This window comes from Mesoplodon mirus (genome assembly GCF_964341445.2).
Source record: "Mesoplodon mirus genome assembly, chromosome: 7".
NCBI lineage: Eukaryota > Metazoa > Chordata > Mammalia > Artiodactyla > Ziphiidae > Mesoplodon > Mesoplodon mirus.
In genome coordinates, this window is record NC_138983.1 from 70,736,658 (window position 1) to 70,760,227 (window position 23,570).

At 40.8% G+C, this 23,570-nt stretch overlaps 2 protein-coding genes across 7 annotated transcripts in view; one reads left to right on the top strand and one right to left on the bottom strand.

The window, feature by feature from the left end:
* HPS5 (HPS5 biogenesis of lysosomal organelles complex 2 subunit 2) overlaps nucleotides 1–16,855 on the bottom strand; it is a 47,534-nt gene extending 30,679 nt beyond the window's left edge. The window contains exons 1-10 of one of the 6 annotated variants that reach the window (XM_082628913.1): nucleotides 16,774–16,830; nucleotides 13,334–13,374; nucleotides 12,372–12,486; nucleotides 11,587–11,750; nucleotides 9,748–9,858; nucleotides 9,510–9,574; nucleotides 8,860–9,052; nucleotides 7,091–7,224; nucleotides 3,344–3,556; nucleotides 2,964–3,035 (exon numbers count right to left, since the gene is read on the bottom strand). In XM_082628913.1, coding sequence (XP_082485039.1) covers nucleotides 2,964–3,035; nucleotides 3,344–3,556; nucleotides 7,091–7,224; nucleotides 8,860–9,052; nucleotides 9,510–9,574; nucleotides 9,748–9,858; nucleotides 11,587–11,694 — 896 coding nt within the window. In that variant the 5' untranslated portion in view covers nucleotides 11,695–11,750; nucleotides 12,372–12,486; nucleotides 13,334–13,374; nucleotides 16,774–16,830. The other 5 variants (XM_082628915.1, XM_082628916.1, XM_082628914.1 and 2 more) reach the window with 5 other exon arrangements.
* Nucleotides 16,856–17,261: 406 nt separating this feature from the next.
* GTF2H1 (general transcription factor IIH subunit 1) overlaps nucleotides 17,262–23,570 on the top strand; it is a 33,976-nt gene continuing 27,667 nt past the window's right edge. The window contains exon 1 of the mRNA XM_082628924.1: nucleotides 17,262–17,383. The gene's annotated coding sequence lies outside the window, so the exon portion shown is untranslated. The remainder of the gene's footprint in view (nucleotides 17,384–23,570) is intronic.

Sequence of the window (23,570 nt, forward strand, 5' to 3'; positions counted from 1 at the left end):
AGAGCATTCCCCATATATAACAGTCTCATTCTAGCCACCACTTAAGCATCAGCAGCAGTTCTACTGCCCTTTGAAATCCTCTCCGACAGCCCACAGCACTCTCCCTCCTGTACGCAACCTATTTCTCGTCAACCCCGCTCAAACAGCACTTAATCATGTATTGCACTGTCACAACTCTTATTTTTTATTGTTGTTAAACATTTTCTAGAAATAAACTACATCTCTCCAATGAACTATAATCTTGAGAACAGGGACTTTTTTTTAAGTTTATGCCTCCAAGAGTACTAAAAAAGGTATAATGTGGCGATGAAACTAAGGGCGATATTTAACAGGAATTCGTTCCTCACACAAATGTTAAACATTTTGCCAATATAAGATCAGATCACTGTCCCTATGGGAAAGTAATCTTTGTCACAAAGAAGGAAGAAATGGTCAGAATCCTAGTCCAAAATAAGTAAAATTGGAAGGCTGCCTTTAGGAGCCAGAGGGGGAAAAAAACGCAGTGGCCAGAAGATCCCTGAATAAAGAGACACAGGATCAGGATTTTGACGCTGAACTTGACATGCAGCTTGGAAAGATTCCTTAAGAATAGGTGGGGGGTGGGGGGGACTAATATCAGAGCTAAGACTTGGTAATTTACACACCCCTCATCCCCTTCCCCTTCACTGATAATAAACAGACAGGGACATAAGTCTAACAACATTGTTTAAAAAGTTAAGGAAGAGAAAGTGACACCAGTGTACCCCAAAGAAAATGAAGCATACAAATTTGCTTCCCCGTAGAATTTGTGGGTGTTAACAGTGAAGGTTACCAAAACACAAGTGTACACATGGGGAAAAAAGTAAAGAAAAGCCCTCTTACTCATGTTTTTTCAAAAAAGTCTTTGTGAAACTCTTTAATTTAGCCATTATTTGAGAAAATTCTATGTGCCTAGCACTGTGCCCATAGCAAAGGAGTTGACAATCTGGTACTGGGATGGATATTCATAGTACAGTGAAACAGGGTGGTGACAGAGAAATGAACAAGATGTGACAACAGTGCAAGGGAATAAGTGTCTAACGTGAGTCACTGGAGGAGTCAGTAAAAGCTTCAAAGTGGCATTCATTATTGCTTAAGCTGAGGAGTAGGCGGAGCCAGATCATGCAGGGCTTTGCCTGCTATGGCAGGGACTTGTATGGGAGCTTTAAATAGTTTAACTCAAAGGAAAAACACTACCAGGAGAACCAAGCAGACTGGCCTTGCCATTAGAAAACATACTCCTGGGTAGGGGACTTCCCCACACCCCACATATCACATCACAGCCAACAAATGTTAAGTGTCTATGATGTGCCAGGCATCATGCCAAACACTGAGAATAACACAGTGAACAAAACAGACATGATGCCCTCAAGGGCCTTACTGTCTAGGAGTAAGAGAGGCATAAATACTGTTTGAATATGTAATTATAAACTGTGATAAGTGCCGTAAAGAAAGAATTTTTAATATGCTTTATCTAACTATGGGCAAATAAATAGTGGTCTTTCTCCAGTAACTTTTAGGATGAATTATGGACTTGTGAAAGAGTTATACTGTTTACAATTTATTTTCAAATATTGCATTATAGGTAGTGTGACATACACATACGTTAGTTAGGGGCAGTTAGTTAACATTTCAAGTGTTTTTTAAAATTACATTCAGGGTTTCCCTGGTGGCACAGTGGTTGAGTGTCCGCCTTCCGATGCAGGGGACACGAGTTCGTGCCCTGGTCCAGGAAGATCCCACATGCCGCGGAGGGGCTGGGCCTGTGAGCCATGGCTGCTGAGCCTGCGCGTCTGGAGCCTGTGCTCCGCAACGGGAGAGGCCACGGCAGTGAGAGGCCCGCATACCACACAAAAAAAACAAAAACAAAAACAAAACCTTCACTTAAAATTACATTCAAAGCACGGTTAGTTAGCCTTTGAAAGAACTTGATCAGGAGCCAAACTCCAGGGTACCCTATACCAGCTCTAAATAACATTCTCTGAATCTGCATTAGGGATCTTATTAATTAGCCTAAGAGATATTAGAAATAATATTCTGCTGTTGAAATAAGAAGAGTTCAAGACACACAGATTGACTGGAAATCACACACTGGCATGCCCATGCTTGTAGAACAAGTTGTAAGAACTGGCAAGCCCAGCAGTTGATAGCTTTAAGTGGCTCCCTGTGCTGCCACTTAATAGTGGACTTTTTTGTACTTAATCCAACTAGAAGGCTAGCTGAACTCGGATGTTAGAATATGGCTGGCTGGATCCACCTTGAGCAGATCTTTCATGCAAAGTACCTGAAGAATAGAGAGCTGAAATTTCACCAAGCTTACAACAACAAGTTCTACAACTACTTTTGTGCCTGCCTGCTAAGAAACATACATATGCAGCAGACTTCAGTCTGAGACTTGCTTTCATTGGAATATCCCACTAGGGAGAGGTTATGAAAGAATGTGTATCTACAGCTCTGAGCTCTATTTGTCAAAAGTTCTCAACAACTGTGAAGGGTCCAACTGGTTTAGGCCAGTTCAAAACAGAGGGCTTCCCTGGTGGCGCAGTGGTTGAGAGTCCGCCTGCCGATGCAGGGGACACGGGTTCGTGCCCCGGTCCAGGAAGATCCCACATGCCGCGGAGCAGCTGGGCCCCCGTGAGCCATGGCCGCTGAGCCTGCGCGTCCGGAGCTGTGCTCCGCAACGGGAGAGGCCACAACAGTGAGAGGCCCGCGTACCGCAAAAAAAAAGGAAAAAAAAAAAAACCAACAGAAAGGGAAGCGTATTTCTATGCTTTTTTTCATTCCTCTTATATGTAGAACACTTCACATAACACAGTCATTTCCTAATTTTCTAAAAATCATTTAGTACAAAAACAAACTTGAAAAGCTAACTACCTTGAACAAGAAACAAAGAGGAAAAGTTAAGTGTTCATTTTTTTTTTAAAGGATCGAAGGGAGAAACTTACCTAAGATATAAGAGTTTGGGGAAAGACAAAGACTGGGAGGATCCAACCGTATGATCATACTGAGGTTCTGATCTAGGAAGTAAACATGATTCATAATTTAATCAAAATATAAAAGTATCTTTTTCCCTATATAGGAAAATTTCTGCCTCCAAAACAAATTCAAGAGCCTAACTGCATTTGCCCTTATTGAATTTGCTTTAAGCATATGAAAGATAATTGATTAAAGACTTTTTGGTTTCTCTGAATCTTTTAATAAAAATTCTACTTCACTCTTAAAAGGCATGATAAAATCTTTAACGCATGCAGAATATCAGAGGTTTCAAACCAAACCCTCCCTGTAAGTTCCTCAAATACTCCCTACTGGCCATACAAATCATTACCTTGGATTAATCACAGGAAGAGGTGGTGATGAGAGGAGTTTCTTAAACTGATGTGTACTTATAACTTCTCCATCAAAGTTCACTTCCCACATCCTGGAGCCAGGGCGAGCACAGTATATTAGGGGCTGCTGGCTGGCAGAACATCTTCCAGGGAAGAAACAAGCTCCGTATTCTCCATCTCTTTCCTTGTTTCCAATTTTCCAAAATTTTTCTCTAATACCCAACCCCCGCAGAAAAGAGAAAGCATGTTTACTCACAAAAAAAGTAAAAAGCAATGGCACTACATATCGGCATGGCCATAATAACCCCACCCACAATGTCCTCTCTCTCCTCGTATTAGCAATTTACTGGAAAGAACAGAATGGAAAGGTCAAAATAGGGTTCTAGCTCTGATTTGCCATTAACTATTTCTGTTACAGAAAGCAAATGACTTCAAGTTAGTACTCAGTTTATTATCCACAGAATGTGAACGCTCTTTTCAAAACTAAGAAGTGCTACTAAACCATTTCCTACATCCTTAAATCCTACTGACTGCTTCCCAAATCACCTTGTTCTTCGGCCACTCCATGGAGGCTACTGATCTACCCTGTCTCCAGGCCACTCCTCGGCCACATATACCCAATAAATGCCTCACTCTTTCCTCAAAATGCTAAGTCCTTCTGGAAGTCTGTACCTTGGAACATTCTGTTCCCTAAGGGTTACCTGAGCTAGATATATAAAAGAACTGCATATATAAAACTTCCTGAGAACATGGAAGTTGAGAATGAGGATATCTCTTTCCAAACACTCCTTTACTTAGTCTTCATAAATTAACTCCACCATTCCTCCTCTGACAGACTTCCCTGACCCCTATAAGCAGAAGGATATGCTTCCCATGCTGTTTTCAAAGCGTTCACCACATTACATATGGTAGTTGTGACTATTTCAACAGTAGATTATGACTTTCTTCAGGACAAACGTCATTTCTTTTTCCTCTTTAGCTGAACTCCCAGTGCACAGCACAGTACCTGGCCCCCAGAAAGCACTCAGTGCCTTGTAGTGCTCCATATACTCAAACTCTTTACTTGAACAAAGGCCTGATATGGTCTCTAGCATGAACTTACTACGTGACCTTAGATAATTCAATAAATATCCCTGTACTTATTTGCTTTATGAATAAAATATAACATCAGCTTTACTAGAAGAATATGGATATGAAAGTGCTTTAAAATGTATACAGAGCAATACAAGAAGTTACGGTTTTATTACCTATGTTCCTTATTTGGGAAATAAAATATATTTCTTGCTTATTTCACATCCTCTATGGTGCTTAACAACCCTGCTACTAATTCAGAGGAGTGCAACAAACACTTCCTGAGTAAACCAATACAGTCAACTCATTCTCATTTGCATGCTCATTAATCTTGCTTTCCACATTTTCAAATGACACATGACAGGCACAAGGCTAGGTATTTCCTATACATTATCTTAGTTAATCCTGAAAACTACCTCTACATTCTGAATGGGGAAACTGACATTTGGCAAGGTTTAAGAAGTGGCAGAACTAGAACTTAAAACCATATTGTCAGGCTCCCTTATCCAACATTCTCTCTACTACAACATAATTCTTTGTTTCTGTTTGTTCTATTTCCTCCTGGGATCCACCCCGTTCATTAATGATACTGACAGAAAGTAGCAGGAAAAGCAAACTCATATCTCACTTCGATCAGTTATTAGGAGGCTTTGTTTAAAAAAGAAAAATGCTTCTTTGTTTGGAAGGGAATATACCTTGAAACAAAACTTAAAACATACATAAAATTTTTCAATTATTGTACTATCCATGTACCCCCAAACTGAATTCTAGCTAACAAAGTAGGCATTTCTAAAACATGTTATTTTTGCAGTTAGTTATTCTCATAACCAACTCTAGCCACAATCCTGTAAAATGGGAGTATAAATGATTAGCAACTGTACTGCACACAGGGAAAAATAAGCCTCCACTTACTTAGCTCTTTATACCATTTCACTAGATTCTCAAAACAACCCCAATAAGGTGTTCATTCAATTCAGTGTTCTGACCACTTGTCAGAATTTCAGCCAAATTTCTGAATTGGGCTGTTTGGTAAACTCGAAAACCTATAAACGAAGAATATTTAAGAAATTTGTGAAGCTAACAAATATTTTATCAAAATCTCAAGGATGGATTTAATGGCCAAAGGTCCAATGTCAAAGAATATACTAGAGGTAACTGAGGTAACAGGAAAGGCACAAAATCAAGACAGAAAGATTCTAGTCTGCCTCCTCCCAGCTGCATGATGTGAGGCAAGCTCTATCACTCACTAGGCTTTCTGATCTGCAAAAATGAAAGAGTGACACTACATGATCTCCAGTTCTGTAAGCCTAACTTCATCACCGATCTACAGTCTGAAATAAGTCAGAACCAAGTACACCATCCTTCCTACTAATTCCATGTAAACTGATCCTTCGCATCTCAAAGCCTTGCCCCTCTGCTGTACAGCTAGGTTCTCTGATACCAGACATCTGCAACCTACTATTACTGGTCTCCTTCCCACATACCTTTCCCATCCCAAGAAAATTTTTAAAAAGTGCATCCTCTCCTCATCCTTCCCTCTACTAACCCTGACAGTCAGCATACATTCCTTCAAAACTTTTGGAGTCCAGTCTCCTACTTTCTAGAACAGCAGTCTTCTAACTGAGATACAAGAACCCCTGGAAAAACATAAAAAGTTTCCAATCCTGGACAGTTCTAAGGGAATCAATTTCCAAACCCTGATTTTCTACATGTACACTTTCTTAAAATGATCTAAGAACCCACATACTTAATTAGTGTGACACTTAAGACTGTCACTCTCCATGTGGTGCTAATTTACCAATGTGATCTCCCACGACTCCCCTACTCAAGCCAGAGGACACATTCTAGAATATGCCTAATTCTTTCTCACTTTTCTCCAAGAGGCTGTTCCTTCCTGCTAGAATATCCTATCCCCTCTTACCTCTCTTCCTTCAAACTTTGCCTATTAAATATCCTCAACAAATTACTGAAGCTGGCTAGTGGGCTCACAGTGGTTTATTATGCAATTCTCTCTTCTTTTGTGTGTGCTCAAAATTCTCCACAATAAATTTTTAACAGAGGGGCTCGGTCCTGAGGAATATGGTAGCTGGACAGGGCTAATGGAGGGGGAAAAAATGCCCAGTGAATATTTCCCTGTGGTGAGAATGGCTGAAGAACTTAAACACGGATATACACAACATTCATTTCAAACCATTTCCTATTCTGTTCTGGTATTTCACAGCTACCGCCAATATACTCCTTTGCCATTCACTGGACCTTTGGTTCCACTGTTGAGATTTCATTAAATATCTGTCAGCTTCATAAAGTTCTTATTTTTCATCCAATTTTACCCTATAGTAAAAATTCTATTAAATACACAAAAAATTTCAACAACAGCAAACTCAATCAAGGAAGACTTCCCAATTCCCCATATAGAAACAGGCCTTTGTTCAGTCTTCCCTCATGACACTTAGACCAGGCTTCTTGGTAGAGTTAACTGAATATTTGTCTTAGTCACCCACTGGACTATGTCACTCTCCTCTACCTCCTCTCTACTCACTAACATCAGCTTGCACACAGCTGGTTCCTTATTAATATCTGTATAACTGAATTGAGGGGTTTGGGCGAGATGACTTCTAAGTCCCTTCCAGTTCTAAAATTCTGTATTTCCAATGACTCATGGTTAGTCAATATACCTCTCAGTATCACACAAGAAGCATCGAGTAAGTGAAGATATAAGTAATCTTCCATCCAAGTAATCTAACTGGACAACAGAGGAGTCAACTGTTGTTATTGTCTGAACAGGAAACATCACAAAGGCAGCAGCCGCCTAAAGGGGATGTGACAAGGAAATAAAGTTTATTTATCTTTACGTATATACATAATCCCCTTCTCTTTACCTTTTACATGAAAACAGCTTAGACAGCAAAATAAAAACTTTAAATGGGCCAAAATTAATTTGCCTGTTAGAATATCAAGTTTCACTCATTTAAGTTTTGTGAAATAATCTGCTACATAACTGCAGAAGAGAATTCTTAAGGCTCTGTTTGTGATTATCTATTCTTAGAAGTTGGGAAGAAAAAGATGAAGCAAGTTTTAGAATATGTGAGACAATTTTTTCACCTGTAGACAGTACTCCTCCCTTTGGAAAAAAGACAAATTAGAGCTATAATAAGTGTAGAATTCCAAATGTATATCAAAAATATGTTAGGAATCAAGTAGTAACCTTGATGGGTCATCATGAATATTTAATTAATACATCAAGAATATTCTGATGTATTAATTAAAATAACTTAGCCAATAGTAGTTAGATCTCTTCTTCTCTACCAGGATCCTACATGCAAATAAGTCAATGAGAGACAAGTCCCCCATTTCTGATATCATAGCTTTGGAGGAGAGGGACAGTGAGGAGCAGGCTGGCTCTGCCTTAATGACAGACTGGAGCATTCTGTTAGGATAACTTGAGACTCAACTTTTCTACTCCAACAACTGTGGCAGGAAGCCTGGGGACCCACACTGCTTAGCGTAATCCAGGAGGTGTCTTTAAGATTCCATTCACAACAAGTTACATCCATCCTGAGAAAATATACCTAGACCCATGAGTTTCTTCTAACCAGGGACCAGGAGAATAGGACCCAGGGCAATTGGTACCATTTCTATGTTTGCTATTTTATTCACACAACTAATAAACAGGCATCTTTTCTTTTTTCTTTCTTTCCTTTTTTTTTTTTGGCTGCGCCATGTGGCATGAGGGATCTTAGTTCCCCGACCAGGGATCAAACCTGTGCTCCCTGTGTTGGGATCACACAGTCTTAACCACTGAATCGCCAGGGAAGTCCAGCCATCTTTTCTTTCTTAACAGCCTAGTATTAAAGAATGCTTTACTTGGGCTTCCTTGGTAGTGCAGTGGTTAAGAATCTGCCTGCCAATGCAGGGAACACAGGTTCAAGCCCTGGTCCGGGAAGATCCCACATGCCACGGAGCAACTAGGCCCGTGAGCCACAACTACTGAGCCTGCGCATCTGGAGCCTGTGCTCCGCAACAAGAGAGGCCGCGATAGTGAGAGGCCCGCGCACCGCGATGAAGAGAGGCCCCTGCTTGCCACAACTAGAGAAAGCCCTCGCACAGAAATGAAGACCCAACACAGCCAAAAATAAATAAATAAATAAATAAATAAATAAAAGAATGCTTTACTTAAATGAGCCATGCAGGTGAATTATGGAGTAATATAATAGACAACTGCAAATTACTGAAGTTAGCTCACAGAAGCCATTCTGTAACAGTGTCAAGCTAAACCAGGGTACCATATGTACTACATGCAAACAAGTCTTCTCAAAATTCATAGTCTGAGCTCTAGATCAGTCCCCAAGAGATACAGTAGGTCAAATTGTGTCTTTAATTGAAATTCTGTAAGACAACACCTTATATCTCACCTACATACACAAAGAACTGGACTGGTTCTCACCTTTGCTTGTTTAGAAGTGTTGAGTTTGATGGCAGAAACTTTCCCCATATGATCACCTATAAAAACTCTAAGAATAGCTGAATCCCAACAGAGAGCTGTAACTTTTCGGCCTTTGTGTTCTGAAGACACATAAATTCGTTCTGGTTTCCCACGACGCTCTTGATTTAATTCCCAAACAACTACAAGACCTTGACTGCAAGAATTGAGACACAAAAGCAAATTTTTGGCAATGGTGAAAAAGGTACAATTTCAATGCATCACAATATCAACTATGTTAAATATATAAGCAAATTCTTATTCAGAAAAGAGGAAGTAGAAAGCCAAGGTATTAATTTCCTTGCTTTAGTCCACCAATCCAATTTAATAGGAGAACTTAGATGTTCTAAATTATCCCTGTTACCTTTCTCTTTTAAGGTCACAGAAATGTTGTTGCCTCATATTAGTGTTTTCCACAGACCCTAGGGTGACCAACTGTCCGTCCTGGTTTGCTTGCGTCTAAGAGGTTTCCTAAGACATGGGACTTTCAGGGCTAAAACAGGGTCAGGCCCAGGCACACTGGGATGGCTGGTCACCCTAACAAACACACAACTCCATTTGTCAACTTCAAATGCGTTTGGAAAAGATCAGAGAGTTTTAGAACACTTTCTTACCTGGTAGCCACAGCAACATAATCATCATCATGTAAACAACAGGCGACCTGAGAAATTGCACCTTCCTAGAGCACAAAAGGAAAAATATTAAGCAGCTCCTCAAAAATGGGTAATTTTTTATTTTTAAATCTCAAGTTTTACCTTCTTCTTTTAGTCCAAATGATCATTGATAATAGAGAAATTCAAATTTATGAAAGATACTCTGGATGGTACATGACAGGGCTACCCTTAATCTTACCCTGTGCGAAAGAAAAAGCCTGTGCTTCCATCCTTCTTTCTGAATGAGATTGAGTCCTCCTCCTGAACTGCCCAAAGCCAACCATTTTCGAGACACAGCTATGCTCGTGCACTAAAAAACATGGCAACAGACAAGTGTGAAACTGTCACAGTCATTTAACAAATAAACTATGTACTGGAAATAAATACTGAGGATCTGTGTCAGGTTCCTCCCCACACCCGCCCCACCCGCCCAGTTAGACACCACATAATGGCACTCGAGCTCTTATTCTAGATAGTGATAGATACAGAAGAAAGAACATTTTGGTTCTAAATTTTTAATTGAATCTCAGAATTGCTGAATAGGCTCAATTGTATAAATGAGTAATTTTCCCTTGGCAAAAGCCAGTTACTAGCCCATTCATCTTCTGTGCGATTCAGCTAGGTCATTCCAATACTGACCACAATGATGGAAGATCAAGTAAGTCTCTAGGGGATAAAGCAAACACTTTAATCATCTGCTCACATAAATCACTTCTAGTCTGTATAATCAGCACAAAATGTCCACAGCTTTGAGAGCAAGTGAGACTGCAGAGGACGCAAATGCAAGTCACTCTACCATTACGTCTCCCCACACCTTCAGCCTACTGATTCTTCTCCTTACCCACCAGAGAAAGCAGTGGCCAGGCTGTGCCCAATACCCTGTAACAAAAATTACTGGTTGGTGAACGAACAGGCATTCCCAATCCTCTTCGACCTTGTTGCTTTCTACTGTAGAAGCTGGAAAACCTAAATCTTCACTTACCCAGTTTCTTTTGCAGCTAGGGGGAGCCCTGTGACTCAAATCCAGCTAATAAGACTAAGCCCTACTAGGGCTTCCCGGAAAGCTTTGCCCTCCCAGATAAATGGCCGAAGCTGAAGAAAAAAAAGCCTTTGTCCTCGGCCACCTCTTTCTTGCTTGAGATGCTAATGGAGACATCAAGACTGGAGCCAGGACACTTATCTTGCAACTGTGACCAACAGTCAATATACAGATGATGGTAGAACAGGAAAGATGGAGAGCCTGGGTCCTAAGGAATATCAAAGGCCACTACACTAAACCCAGAAATGATAACCTCCAACCAGGTTATAAACACCTTTACTGCTTAAGCTATTATTGAGAAGGTTTTCTGTAACTTGCAGCTAAAACACGTCTGATATCAACCCTCTTAATTGTTGTCCGTATTACTTTGCCTATTACCTCCTATTCTCCCTTTGCTCAGAGGCTAGAAAGGTGCTTTGGGGTGGGAACAAAAGGATAAGAATGAAATTATTTTGGAATTGGTTATGAAACTGTTCTTTACCATGTTATTCCTGAGTTTATCAAATGAATTCAGGGTTTGAGGGAAGCACATACTCCTTCCCACAGAGCTAATTTTTAGCTAATTTTGTAAAGCTAATTTTTAGCTCTGTTCCCTAAAACAGAGGGGGTACATCAAACTCCTTGTTTTGGAACGCACTTAGTTTAATAGCAATGGTTCGTGTTGCTCAAAATGCAATGGGGTATACTCATTTATACTATTTCATTTTCAATTGAATACATTACTTTCTGAGAGAAGACAGCAAGATTAGAGGCGGGAAAATTCAGTCATCTAAATCATAGTTTCCAAGGATGGGAAAGAAGAATTCAAACGATTGCTTGAGAAATAAATCAAGAAAGCACTATGAACATACTACTTCTATGTGAAGTATTACTAGCACAGGTAAGAACACCCAAGATTCTATAAAACATAAAGAACGGGGGGTTGGGGGGGCACGTAACTGCGAGCACACAAAAATATGAACGTGAAAATAAAACTGATAAAAGGATCAAGAAAATCACCTTTAGACGAGCAGAGTCCAGCCTCAGGGCTGAAAGTAATGGATCCAGAGACTCAAATTCTGCAAGAACATGGTTGTAGGACTCTGGTATCACTGGCACGAAAGTCATTTACCCAGAAAGATGAAACTACGTTGAGGGATAGGCACAGTATTCCTGAATAAAACCTGCAAAAATATAATTTAAGAAGCTCACCACTCCTTCAGCAAGCATTTAATGAACAGGTGGAGAAAACAGGGAAACATAAGAAAGGGACAAGGATCCCTATTCTGGAGCTCCTTGGCCTCTAGATGGAAAGAAAACACACTGCAGGTGACATTATAGGTGAGCATCAGCTGGTACTGATTATTCCCTGACTCCTAAAACTCCCAGAGAATGAAATCCAGATTCTCAAGGCCCTCCACAATCCTATCCCATTCTATTTACCTAACAGTGTGAACAGACAGAGTAGACGCTTGCAGGATATAAGGGGAAATTTTGTCAAGCTCCTCTGTGGTAAAATAGCACCTCCAGCTGCAATTCTTTGAGCTGTAAATCTTCTGTTTTTAAGTCTCTTGTTAAATTCAATGGTTATCAGCCCACAGTTTAACCGTGCTTAATAGGAAAGGGCCTCTGGATAGCTTTCTCCAGCCTGTGAATAAGTGAAAAGTCGGGCATAGGGAATTAGGCAGAGAGAGGAATAAGAGCTTCAATAAGAGGCCTGATAGGAAAGAATAGGAATAAGAATACAAGGTACCAAATGCCAACTACCTAGTGAAGACTTTGTAAACTAATACAAGAGTTCTTACCTGTTCAACGACTCTCAAGTGTACATTTGTGTCAAATTATACCAGTTTCCAGAAGAAAGCAGAATTTAAGAAAATTCTATCCATTAATTTTAACTTTTCCTCAATCCTTTGTTACCTACCAAATTGAGAATAAAAAATACTACAAAAAAATTCAGAAACAATTGTTTATGCTTAATTGTTTTTAATTTATACTTTGTGGTTTTAATTTTTTTTTTCAGAAACACATGTATTCACTCACTCATTTATTCAGCAAATATATACTTAGCACCAACTATGTGCCAGGCATTGTTCTAGGTCCCAGAGATAAAACAGAGGACAAAACAAAGTCCTAACGTTCATGGAGCACACTTTCCAGGGGCAAACCATATCTAAGCTTACAATACTTTTTACTGCATACACGTAATATAGTCTTATTTTCTGCTGGTAATACAGCTGATCTCTGTAAGGAGAATGGTGTTCTGAAAAAACAAAATTCTTTAGTAGTCCTCCTATACTCAAATATTTGAGAATTCCTAATCTAAGAAAAATCTTCTCTCATCCTTTTCATTCATTCATTTTATTAAGTACTGTAGATACAGAAAAATCAGGATGGCTAAGACAGTTTTGCTCACCATCCAGTTCTACAAGGGTTACATCATAACCCACTACAGTTGCTGACCACCAGTGCACTCTGAGAGGAAATTAACAACAGGATGAGGCCCTCTGCTTTGGACAAAGCAGGCCCTTTGTAGATGTATATCTCAGGAAGAACTTTAATCACCCCAGATTTTTGCACCTTCCCATACATAGAAAAGCACTAAAATCATTAACTTGAGATATCTATTCTTTGTGATTAGCAGTAATTTTTTACCAAGATGTAGGCTTAACTGCAGTTATTTCCTAGCCAAAAATCATATATAAACTTTCTTCTCTATATACACTATTGATAGTATGTATAAAATAGATAGCTAATGAGAACCTACTGTATAACACAGGAAACTTCTACTCATTGCTCTGTGGCGACCTGAATGGGAAGGAAATCCAGAAAAGAGGGGATATATGTATATGCATTGCTGATTGACTTTGTTGTACAACAGAAACTAACACAATATTGTAAAGCAACTATACTCCAATAAAAATTTAAAAATAAAATAAAATAACATAAAATAAACTTCTTCTCCCCTACCTCTTCAGAGCAGTTTCCTCAGGGCTGAGTGGCTGTTAGCCGGGCTATAGTCCTCAGCAAGACCCTGAATAAAACTTAAACTCACAACTCAAATCACACACACACACACACACACACACCCCACCCACCCATAAGGGAAACGTAAGCAAGGTCTTATGTCGGAACTTAGAGGACAGGGATCACACTGAGTTAAAAGTAACCATAGAAAGCTTCCTAAGGGAAGTAGCACTGGAGCTGAGTAGGTTTTATCACAAAGAAAAAAGAAAGGGTAGCAGGTAGGGCAGCAATAAGCAAAGATACAGAGGATATATTTGGAGAATACAAATTTAGTCTTTGGTTGAAACACAGGACACAAGCAACAGAAAAATGAAAGATAAAGCTGGAACAGTAATTCAGTCACAAGGTACAAGGCACTGTGAATCTCAAACTAAGGAACCTGCACAAATTTTAATTTGGTAGGCAACAGAAAGGCATTGAAGAATTTGGTGTTGGGAGATCACATAATTTCTGTGAAGCACTGTGGGTAGACACTAGAAAACAAAGACTTGAGAAAAGGCGGGAGGGGTGGTGAGGAACTAAAGACAAGGCCTTTCAATTACTCAAGAAATCTGGTGGAGAAGGAGAAAACCTCTCGACCTTGTGAGCAGGGGAGACGCAAACAGATTTGTAGGTAGCAGCTAAAAGAAAGGGCTTTAGAATGAAAGGGACTGAAGGGACTTTCCTGGTGGTCCAGTGGTTAAGACTCCGTGCTCCCAATGCAGGGGGCCCAGGTTTGATCCCTGATCAGGGAACTAGATTCCCGCATGCTGCAACTAAAGATTCCACAGCCACAACTAAGATCCTGTGTGACCTAACTAAGACCTGGAGCAGGCAAATAAATAAATAAATTTTTTTAAAAAGAAAGGGACTGAAGATACAAGAAAAAGAAAATAAAATCACTGTACAAGATCCTAAGGAAGACAGAAAGGAATGACATCAGGACCACAGCGGCTATCTCTTCCACTTGCAATCTTAAAACAATCTCTGAGATGGATAGACCATTTGGTCTCGATCTCAGTGAAGAGAGAATGACCTGGAAATTATGACCTAACAGGGTAAAAAACCTAGTAAGTTTCTATTTTTCTGAAAAAGACTTAATAGAGATGAGAATGAAAAAGGAATAGCATAAACAATGTCAGTTCTCAAGAGAAGTTGCTAGTGATAGTGTTAAGCCAACTCCAAATTTATATTTTTCTTTGCGTTACTCTCTGAAATGACTCCTTTCCCTCCAGATCTACTTACTAAAATCTGCCCAGCCTTTCAGGCCCAGCATAAGTCCCACTTCCCAGAATTCTCAAAGTGGAAGACTCATAGGTAATTCAGTGCACACATCCACGTAATTCAGGAATTAGTCTTGCCCTGGATTCCTGAACATTTTCAGCAAGGGAAAGGAATTGCTCCCTCTCATGAAGCTGCCCATTCCACTCCTCCACAGCTCTCACTGTCATAAGGTACTTTTTCTACTATTGGGCTGAAACCTGATGACTTGGAGCTTTTATTTCCAACTGTGGCTTCTACAGTTTAAGGAAATAAGTTCACTCCTTTCAAAACAGTCCTTCAGTATTTGAAAAGTGTTATGAGGTCTTCTAAAAATTCATCAACCCCAGTTCTTCCTGACCTGACAATTTCCAAGTTCCTCTCTGTTCTGATCAGCCTTCCACACAGAGCTTTAGCTTGCCTAAAAATGTGGTCTCCAGAACTGAACATAAAACTCCTTAAGTAGCTGGATACACAGAATAGAGTAGAAACACTAAATTCCTTGACCTGGACACTAAATTTCTATGTTACATCCTAAAATAGTATCAGACTTTTTTTTCCAGATATGTTTTTAAAGTAGCCATGTCACACTTTTTTTTTAAACATCTTTATTGGAGTATAATTGCTTTACAATGTGCCATGTCACACTTTTGATTCAACAGAGTAAGCAGTTAACTAAAACCCAAAGAAATTTTCAAATAAAATGAATATAATCTTCCTAGCCAGTACCTAGATACAGTAGAACCGAGCTCAAATTGAAAGCTGCCATTAATAAATGTGATAATGGATATAAAAAGTACCTAGAAAATTTAAAACTGTTCAAACAAGAACAGCATAATGCTGATAACTGTTAAAGTTTGGTTAGGTGTACATGAGGGTTCGTTATATTATCCTGTCTACTTTGGTCTATGTTTTAAATTTTCTTGAACAAGATTTCTTATTGAAGTATAGTTAATTTACAATGTTGTGTTAGTTACAAGTGTACAGCACAGTGATTTCGTCATACACATATACATTCAAGATTTTGTTAAGTACGTGTTTAACAACAAAAAGCTCTGTACAAACCTTTCATTCTATAAACTTTCTGTGCCTCCATGGTTTAATATATGCTGTTCCTTGAATCTTCCTCCATCTAACAAAACACTATCTTCCTGCAGAACCGAGTTTAACTATTACTTCTGTTAAGTCTGTCACACTGTTAGCCTAACAAAAAACTAAGCAAATAGAAGGTGGTCATAAATGCTTACCAAAGTCAATGAAAGAAGTTTTTGAAGTGTTGGCTTGCCCAAGGTCACAGAGCTCACAAGTAGAGCTGAGACTAGAATCCACTAATCCTGAGTCCAAATCTAATTACCTTTCCATTTCCCCACACTGCTTGATGGTAACTAAAGGAGCAGTAGGATCAAGAAAAGGCTTTTCTCTTCGTCCTAGTACTAATTATTCATTTTAATGGACTCGTGTTTGCTGCGCAAACACCCAATGCAAATCACAGCTTTCTTTCTTCCCCACTAGGGGCGTGGACGGAAGAGGAGGCAAAAGAGAAAAGAAAGGAAGCAAAAATTAAAGATATTATGCGGAGGGGAAGTATGAGATTCCCTCATTCCCGTAACGGGGATCTTTAAACCCAAGTAACATAGAACAACTCTCCACCTCAGACCAAGAAATGGCGACTCACTCATTCATGCACTCAGCATGCCTTGCACACCCCACTGCAGACAGTTCCTGACCACAAGCTCCCTGACTAGCGGAACTCCTAACTTTTTAACAGCAGTAACTTTAATACTATACTCAGATCTCTTGAAAGGTGCCTCGGTAATCAAGTTTTCAAAGCCAGGCTCACAGCCTGTAGGTCTCAGCCCCTCTCCAACATCTCCAGGCCGGTAGCCCCCAAATTCCAATGGGTCACACCCTCTCTCCCGGCTGGGTGCCGTTAACACTCACCGCGCACTAAGAGCCGCACCTGAGCTTCAGGCTCCCCTCCTGCTCCTCCCCTCCCTGGCTTACGTCATCCCAGAGCGCCGGGGACGCTGGGACAAAGCTGTTAACTGTACTTCCTCGTCACGTGACAGGTTACGCCCCTGTTGGCGCGTGGTCCCTCCCCCTCGGGCCGCGCTCGGGATTACGCTCTCTGTGGCCTGCAGTAAGCGGGCCGCTGCCGGCCGAAGACGCAGCGCCGATCGGGAGCGGAGGAGCTCTAGGCCAAAGGGGTGAGCCAGGCAGGATCCCGGGACCTTCACCGCTTAAAGCCGGCGAGAGGAAATGAAACAGGCGGGCACCGGCGGGGAAGGGAGGGAACTAGCGGAAGGTGTCATGGCGGCCGCGCTCTGGGGTCACGTGCCCCGTAGGCCCGCCTTGATACTTCCGGTCACGTGCCTTCAGAGTTCTCGCAGCCAGCGATGGAGGCGAGACCCCCTGGTAACAGAGGCGGTGGCGACGGCGGCGGCTGCTGGGTTTCAGCCTCTTCCCGGCAGCGTCTCTAAGAAGCGCAGCGGAACTGGACTCGACCTAACTCAGTAACTTACTCCTTGCCCAAGGCCGTAGCTCCCACCTGGTAAGTTTAGACCGAAGAATGGGGGTGGGCGGGCGGGTGAAGAGCTGACAGGCCTGGGGGCCGCAGGACGGCGCGTAATCTGCCCCTTTTTCCTGTGTCCCTGTCGCCGTTGCCACAACTCCCAAGCCTGCGGTCTCGTAGCCCTTTATTATTCTGAAGCGAGGAAGAGGCGACCCCTAATCTCCTTGTCTGTAGGAAGCCTTACCTCTCCACCGAAAGCAGGGACTCGAAGATTTATTCAAAGCCGGGATCAGACTTGGCTCATGAGGATGAAGGACGCGGAGGCCTCTCTGGGGCTGAGGAGCCCTTCCCGTTAGAAAATGTGCTGTTGAGTCTTTCGGTTTCTGTAAGGGAAAAGCTTTTATCCTAGTGTCCACACACCTTTTGCTTTACCTGTCAAACTTACCACTCTTAAAAGCTTCTTAACACGTGTGCCAGGCCATCCCCCTACACACACATCACATTTTGGTCTGTGCCCAATTTGATCATCTTTAAGCACCAACACATGGAAATAAATAAATAATTTAGAAATTCCCCAGTGTTCTCAGAGACTACATTGTCTAAGGAAGAGTATTCAGTCGACTCTTAAATGGCCGCTTTAGGGTCTGTAAAATGGGGGGCGGGAGGAGAGAGATAAAAACAACCTTTTGCCCATCAGAAGACCCCATTTTAAAAACATACAAAAACTAAGTGGTTTAAAATATACCTTGCAGTGAGTACTGATTGCATAAAAGAGTGAAACAATTTTTCCCGTTGAATTCTTACCAGAAACCCCAACATAGAAAGCAGCATGCCAAGGTGGAATTGAGTTTGGGAGCGCTCAGCCTTCCCTCTTGGAGCACAGTGTGAATATCATGAACTGGGCTTTGGTAACTAAGCCAAAGTTGCCAACCCTAAGATCGATTTTAAAAAATCAAAACTAGAACAAATGAGATGGAGAGGTCACAACAGAGGGGAAGGTAACCTCTAGTATCAGGCTTATGGCTTGCAAAAGATCTAGACTCTGGAAAGAACTTTGTACCTTTTAGCAAACCGAAATCTGTTATTTGGAAAGAAGGGAGAGAGAATTTGGAGGCATTAAACCTGTTCTGCTACTCTCATTCATCTAACACTTGGCAGTGCATCAGACTGATGAGCTTTGAGTCTCTCCTAGGTGATATTAAATACATATAGTAGTGCTAATGTTAAAAAAAATCCACACAAATGCAGAGAGGGCTCTTCAAAAATACTAGGAAGGTTGGTGCAAAAAGAGGAATTGGTTAAAAAGAATGCACCCAACGATCAGCTTCAGTCAGTTGTGGCTGCTTCCTGTACGAACTGCTCTCAAGGCTTATATCTTATCCCTGCTGGGCTGTCTTTACACCTTTTAGCCCTGCTTTTCTGTGCTGCTGGTTTTTCCCTTACCATCAGAATGTTGTCAGGTGTACCTTGAGCTTTCCTAGCATTTTGACCACTATTTCTACTTCATGGATGCTGCTACTAGAAGTGGCTTTGGGGACTTGCTTGGTTGTCCAGTGATTAAGACTCCCTGCTTCCACTGTAGGGGGCACGGGTTCAATCCCTGTTCAGGGAACTAAGATCCCACATGCCATATGGCACGGCCAAAAAAAAAATTTTTTTTTAATTAAAAAAAAAAAAAAGAAATGTCTTTGTCCCTTCCTCCTTTCTCTCTTTCCTGCCTGCAATGTGACACTGTCAGGCATCCGTCTAATAGTCCCTCCTTGCTCCATTTATGATTACCAACTGATTGCTCCTCTCTCAGTTTTGGTATCGTAGTCTTTGTCAGCATGCAGTATTTATTAGTGAATATGAGCATACTCTTCCCTCTATCTTGCGTCTCTGTCACATTTTCCTCCTCCTGCCTCTCCCATCACTGCTGTAAAATGAAAAAGTGCTCAGTCTTAAAATTGCTACCTTAGTTATTCCCTTTAATATCTTCTTTATGTGTGTATCTATCCTTAAAACAGTACATTTTGGTCACTTTTTACATACTTCCAAGGTCTTATTCCCTGTAGTGCTGAATTGTTAGCATTTTTTAGGATTGCCCGATGGCAAGCAGCATTCCAGTCTCCATTTTGTATGCTGGCAGACACAGAAGCGCTTTCTCTAATAACAATCCTCCTTTTAGAGAGTGATAAGGAGTTTATATTTCACTTGTTGCCTTTTTTTCGTCTGCCCCATTTATCTCTGCACATTGGAGAAGGAGATGTAGGTAATGGAAATGCAGAGACATGAGATGTAGGAAATGGAAATTTAAAGATTTCTCCTGAATAGTTTCAGAATCTTCCTATCCCTGTTTACTTATAAGCCAGTTATTGGAATCTGTGAGGAATGGTACTGTGATCTGTGAGTTGAGAGCTTTAGCGCTTCCTGGAGTTTAGCCGAGGATGTATGTACAATGGTTTCTTGTTATGTCTTAACCAAGACTGTATTCTTTTAACAACAGATCTTAACTTGATGTCATAGGTATTTATTGGACTATTCCTATGGACTAAAATATGCTGCTGAGCTCTGTATTGCCATGAACACAACACATGCAGCCTCTGCCCTTCTTTATGAAGCTTGCAGTCTTTTGGGGAGAAAGGCATTAAAAGAATTTCTTTAAAAATTTGGGCTTCCCTGGTGGCGCAGCGGTTGAGAGTCCGCCTGCCGATGCAGGGGACACGAGTTCGTGCCCTGGTCCGGGAAGATCCCACATGCCGCGGAGCAGCTGGGCCCGTGAGCCATGGCCGCTGAGCCTGTGCATCTGGAGCCTGTGCTCCGCAACGGGAGAGACCACAACAGTGAGAGGCCCGCGTAACAAACAAACAAAAAAATTAATTGCAGGGACTTCCCTGGTAGCGCAGTGGTTGGGAATCCGCCTGCCAATGCAGGGGACACGGGTTCGAGCCCTGGTCCAGGAAGATCCCACATGCCACGGAGCAACTAAGCCTGTGCACCACAACTACTGAGCCTGCACTCTAGAGCCCGTGAGCCACAACTTCTGAAGCCCATGTGCCTAGAGCCCGTGCTCAACAGGAAGAGAAGCCACTGCAATGAGAAGGCTGTGCACCGCAACGAAGAGTAGCCCCTGCTCGTGGAAACTAGAGAAAGCCTGTGCGTGGCAACGAAGACCCAGCGCAGCCAAAAATAAATAAATTAATTTAAAAAAAATTAATTGCAGGGCTTCCCTCGTGGCGCAGTGGTGGAGGATCCGCCTGCCGATGCAGGGGACACGGGTTCGTGCCCTGATCCGGGGGGGTCCCACATGCCGCGGAGCGGCTGGACCTGTGAGCCATGGCTGCTGAGCCTGCGTGTCCGGAGCCTGTGCTCCGCAACGGGAGAGGCCACAACGGAGAGAGGCCCGCGTAATGCAAAAAAAAAAAAAAATTTAATTAATTGCAGCAGTGATAAGTGTTGTAAAGGGGAGAATACTGGTAACTTTGAAACTTAGAGTACACAGAAAATGAGTAAAAGCTAGTTGATGGAAAGGGAGGAGAATGTGCAGAGGCTCCGCACAAGGCATGCATGTGCCTTTAGCCTCAAGCAAGTAAATATTTAACTGCAAATGAATAAATGCCTTTACTGGAGGATTTTGCTGTTTAAAGAAGTCTTGTGACAGATTATTTCATAAAGTAAATAATCTTTTGAGTAAAGCTAGATCTTCATCAAGCTGCTTTGTTTAAATATAACTGCACCGATGTTTTGCATAAAATATTCTGTGGCTCTTACAGAGTTCTACTAGAAAGAAGTTTTTGCCACCCAAGGAGCCACCTTCAAGAAAAATCTAGAAATCATAGAAGCCATTGTAGGATGGTCCTACTGGTTCTATCAAACTTCCTAAAACTGGTCCTTGTACAATTAACAGAGGTGCTACAGATGACCAGGGAAATTTGCCAAGCAGGTTAGCTGTGAGACAATTCACTAGTTATTCCCAGTGTTCAATAACTTATCTCTGATTTATTTTTAAAGCTCCCTCTAAATAGATTTTAATATGAATGGTTTTACATGCTATGCATAAGAGGCTATGTTTTTCCCCAATTGATTTAAAGTAGCCAACTCTAATAGTTCTATTAATCTAATTTATTCTCCACTTTACAGTTTCTCTGTCTTCATTCATCTTTCTTCCTTACCTTCCCATCTCAGAAAGGTTTTTTTGTTCTTTTCCAAAGTTAACACTTTTTATTTGTGCCCGTAAGCCCAGTTAGTTGGTGACTTGCTCTGTCAGCTGTAACCTTGTGTTTCCTCCATATATGGACATATTTAAAATTATCCTGTAATTATCTACTTATCCCCCTCCACACACACCTCTCCTATCTTTCTCAGATTTTAATTCATGTTTCATAAAGTGTGGCTCATAGGTATGCAGTTTAATTTTACATAGTATAGACAGGTTTTTTAATGTTTTTAATAGTTACATGTTTATTATAATGAATATTATAAAATTAATATTAAAATATTTAATGGTTCCATAGATGTTATAAAAATTATTATAAATTAAAGTTTTAATACTAAATAAAAATAATACTTATTACAGAAATTGAAAATAACAGTTTTAATTCTTACCAACCCTAACACCTTCCCATGTTACCTTATAGATGTGGTTTGATAGAGAATAAACTCCTGGAAAGACATTTTTAGTAACTGCTTTTCTCATTACAAAATACATATTTATTGTAGATAGTCCAGAAAACAAAAAGAACATCCAAATCATCTGTAGTCCTATCACCATAGGTAACCACTGTTAAATTGGGTGTATGTCTCTCTAGTCATATATATTTGCAAAATAGTATAATGAAACTCTTAAGGTCAGACTGACCCAGATTCAAACCCAGTTCTACTTCTTGATGCTTTGGGAAAGCATCTTGATCTCTCAGACCCAGTTTCCTTTATCTGCAGAATAGAACTAATAATAGAACCTACCTCAGGATTGTTAACTGGGGACTGAACGAGCTAATGCCTGTAAAGAACTTAGCCCAATGCCTGGCACATATTACAAGCATTCAATAAATTTTAGAAGGTTTTTTAAAATTTAAGAATATGGAATCAAACTACATGCTTTTTTTGCTTGCTTTGATCACCTAACAGTTTATCTTTTCATGTCATTAAATAGTCATTTAAGGAATTCCCTGACGGTACAGTGCTTAGGACTGCGCATGTTCATTGCCGAGGGCCCAGGTTCAATCCCTGGTCGGGAAACTTAAATCCCACAAGCTGCGGCGCAGCCAAAAAAAAAAAATAGTCCTTTAAAACAGTGGTTTTCAAACTTTTTAAGCGACAGTAATCCTCTAATCAAAATCTTTGGAGGACATCAAATAAGTAAATCAGTTAAAAGATGGTATTCTATATTAAGAATTTTGACCCTTTACCATATATAATGTATGGATATTAAAACTGTGGAGATAGTAAAGTAACATGGGAAAATGTTTTCAATGACAAATAAACAAGATAATTGGCTGTACTTCATGATTACATTTGTAAGGTGGGTACAGATAAGCACAATTTAAAATTAAGAAAATTGATGTTAAAGTTGTGAGATTGTGGCATTTTTTAAATCCCTTTTTGTTAACTGAACTTACTAGGCTCTGTCCCAACATTTATAAATGCCCACATAATACAGACTATTTCTACCTGCATGGCTCAACAGGACCTCACACTCATTTTCAGAGCTGAATTCCTTGCCTTCACTTTCAAACTTGTTTTTCCTTGTTACTGTTTCTGTGAGTGGCATCACTGTACTCATGTGAGTTAGGCTTAAAAGTGGGGTATGAGCAAGCAGCTGTGATACCTCCTTCAGCACAGTGTCTATTCATCTTGCTTCCTCAGTACTCCTGCTTGTCTCTTCCTCTCCACTCTCACTGCCACCAGCCTGGTTCAGACCCTTTCTGGTCCTCTCTTCAGTCTCTCTCATATTGCCTCAGATTAATTTCCTAAAATACGAATCACTCCCTTATTCAAATCTTTAGATGTTTTCTGTTGTCTGCCACATAGTGGGGGTATTCTCCACTATCTGCCTCCATCTTAACTGTCCAACTTCATATCCCACTGATCCCCATCATGAACTTTGTGCTACATCCAGAGTGGACTACTAACCATTTGCAGAGAGTCTGGAGCCTTTGCCCTAAGCCATTATCTTTGCCTATAATGCTTATTGCCTTTTCTCTGTCAAAACCCTCATTCAAGACCCAATTCATAACTAACTTCTGTA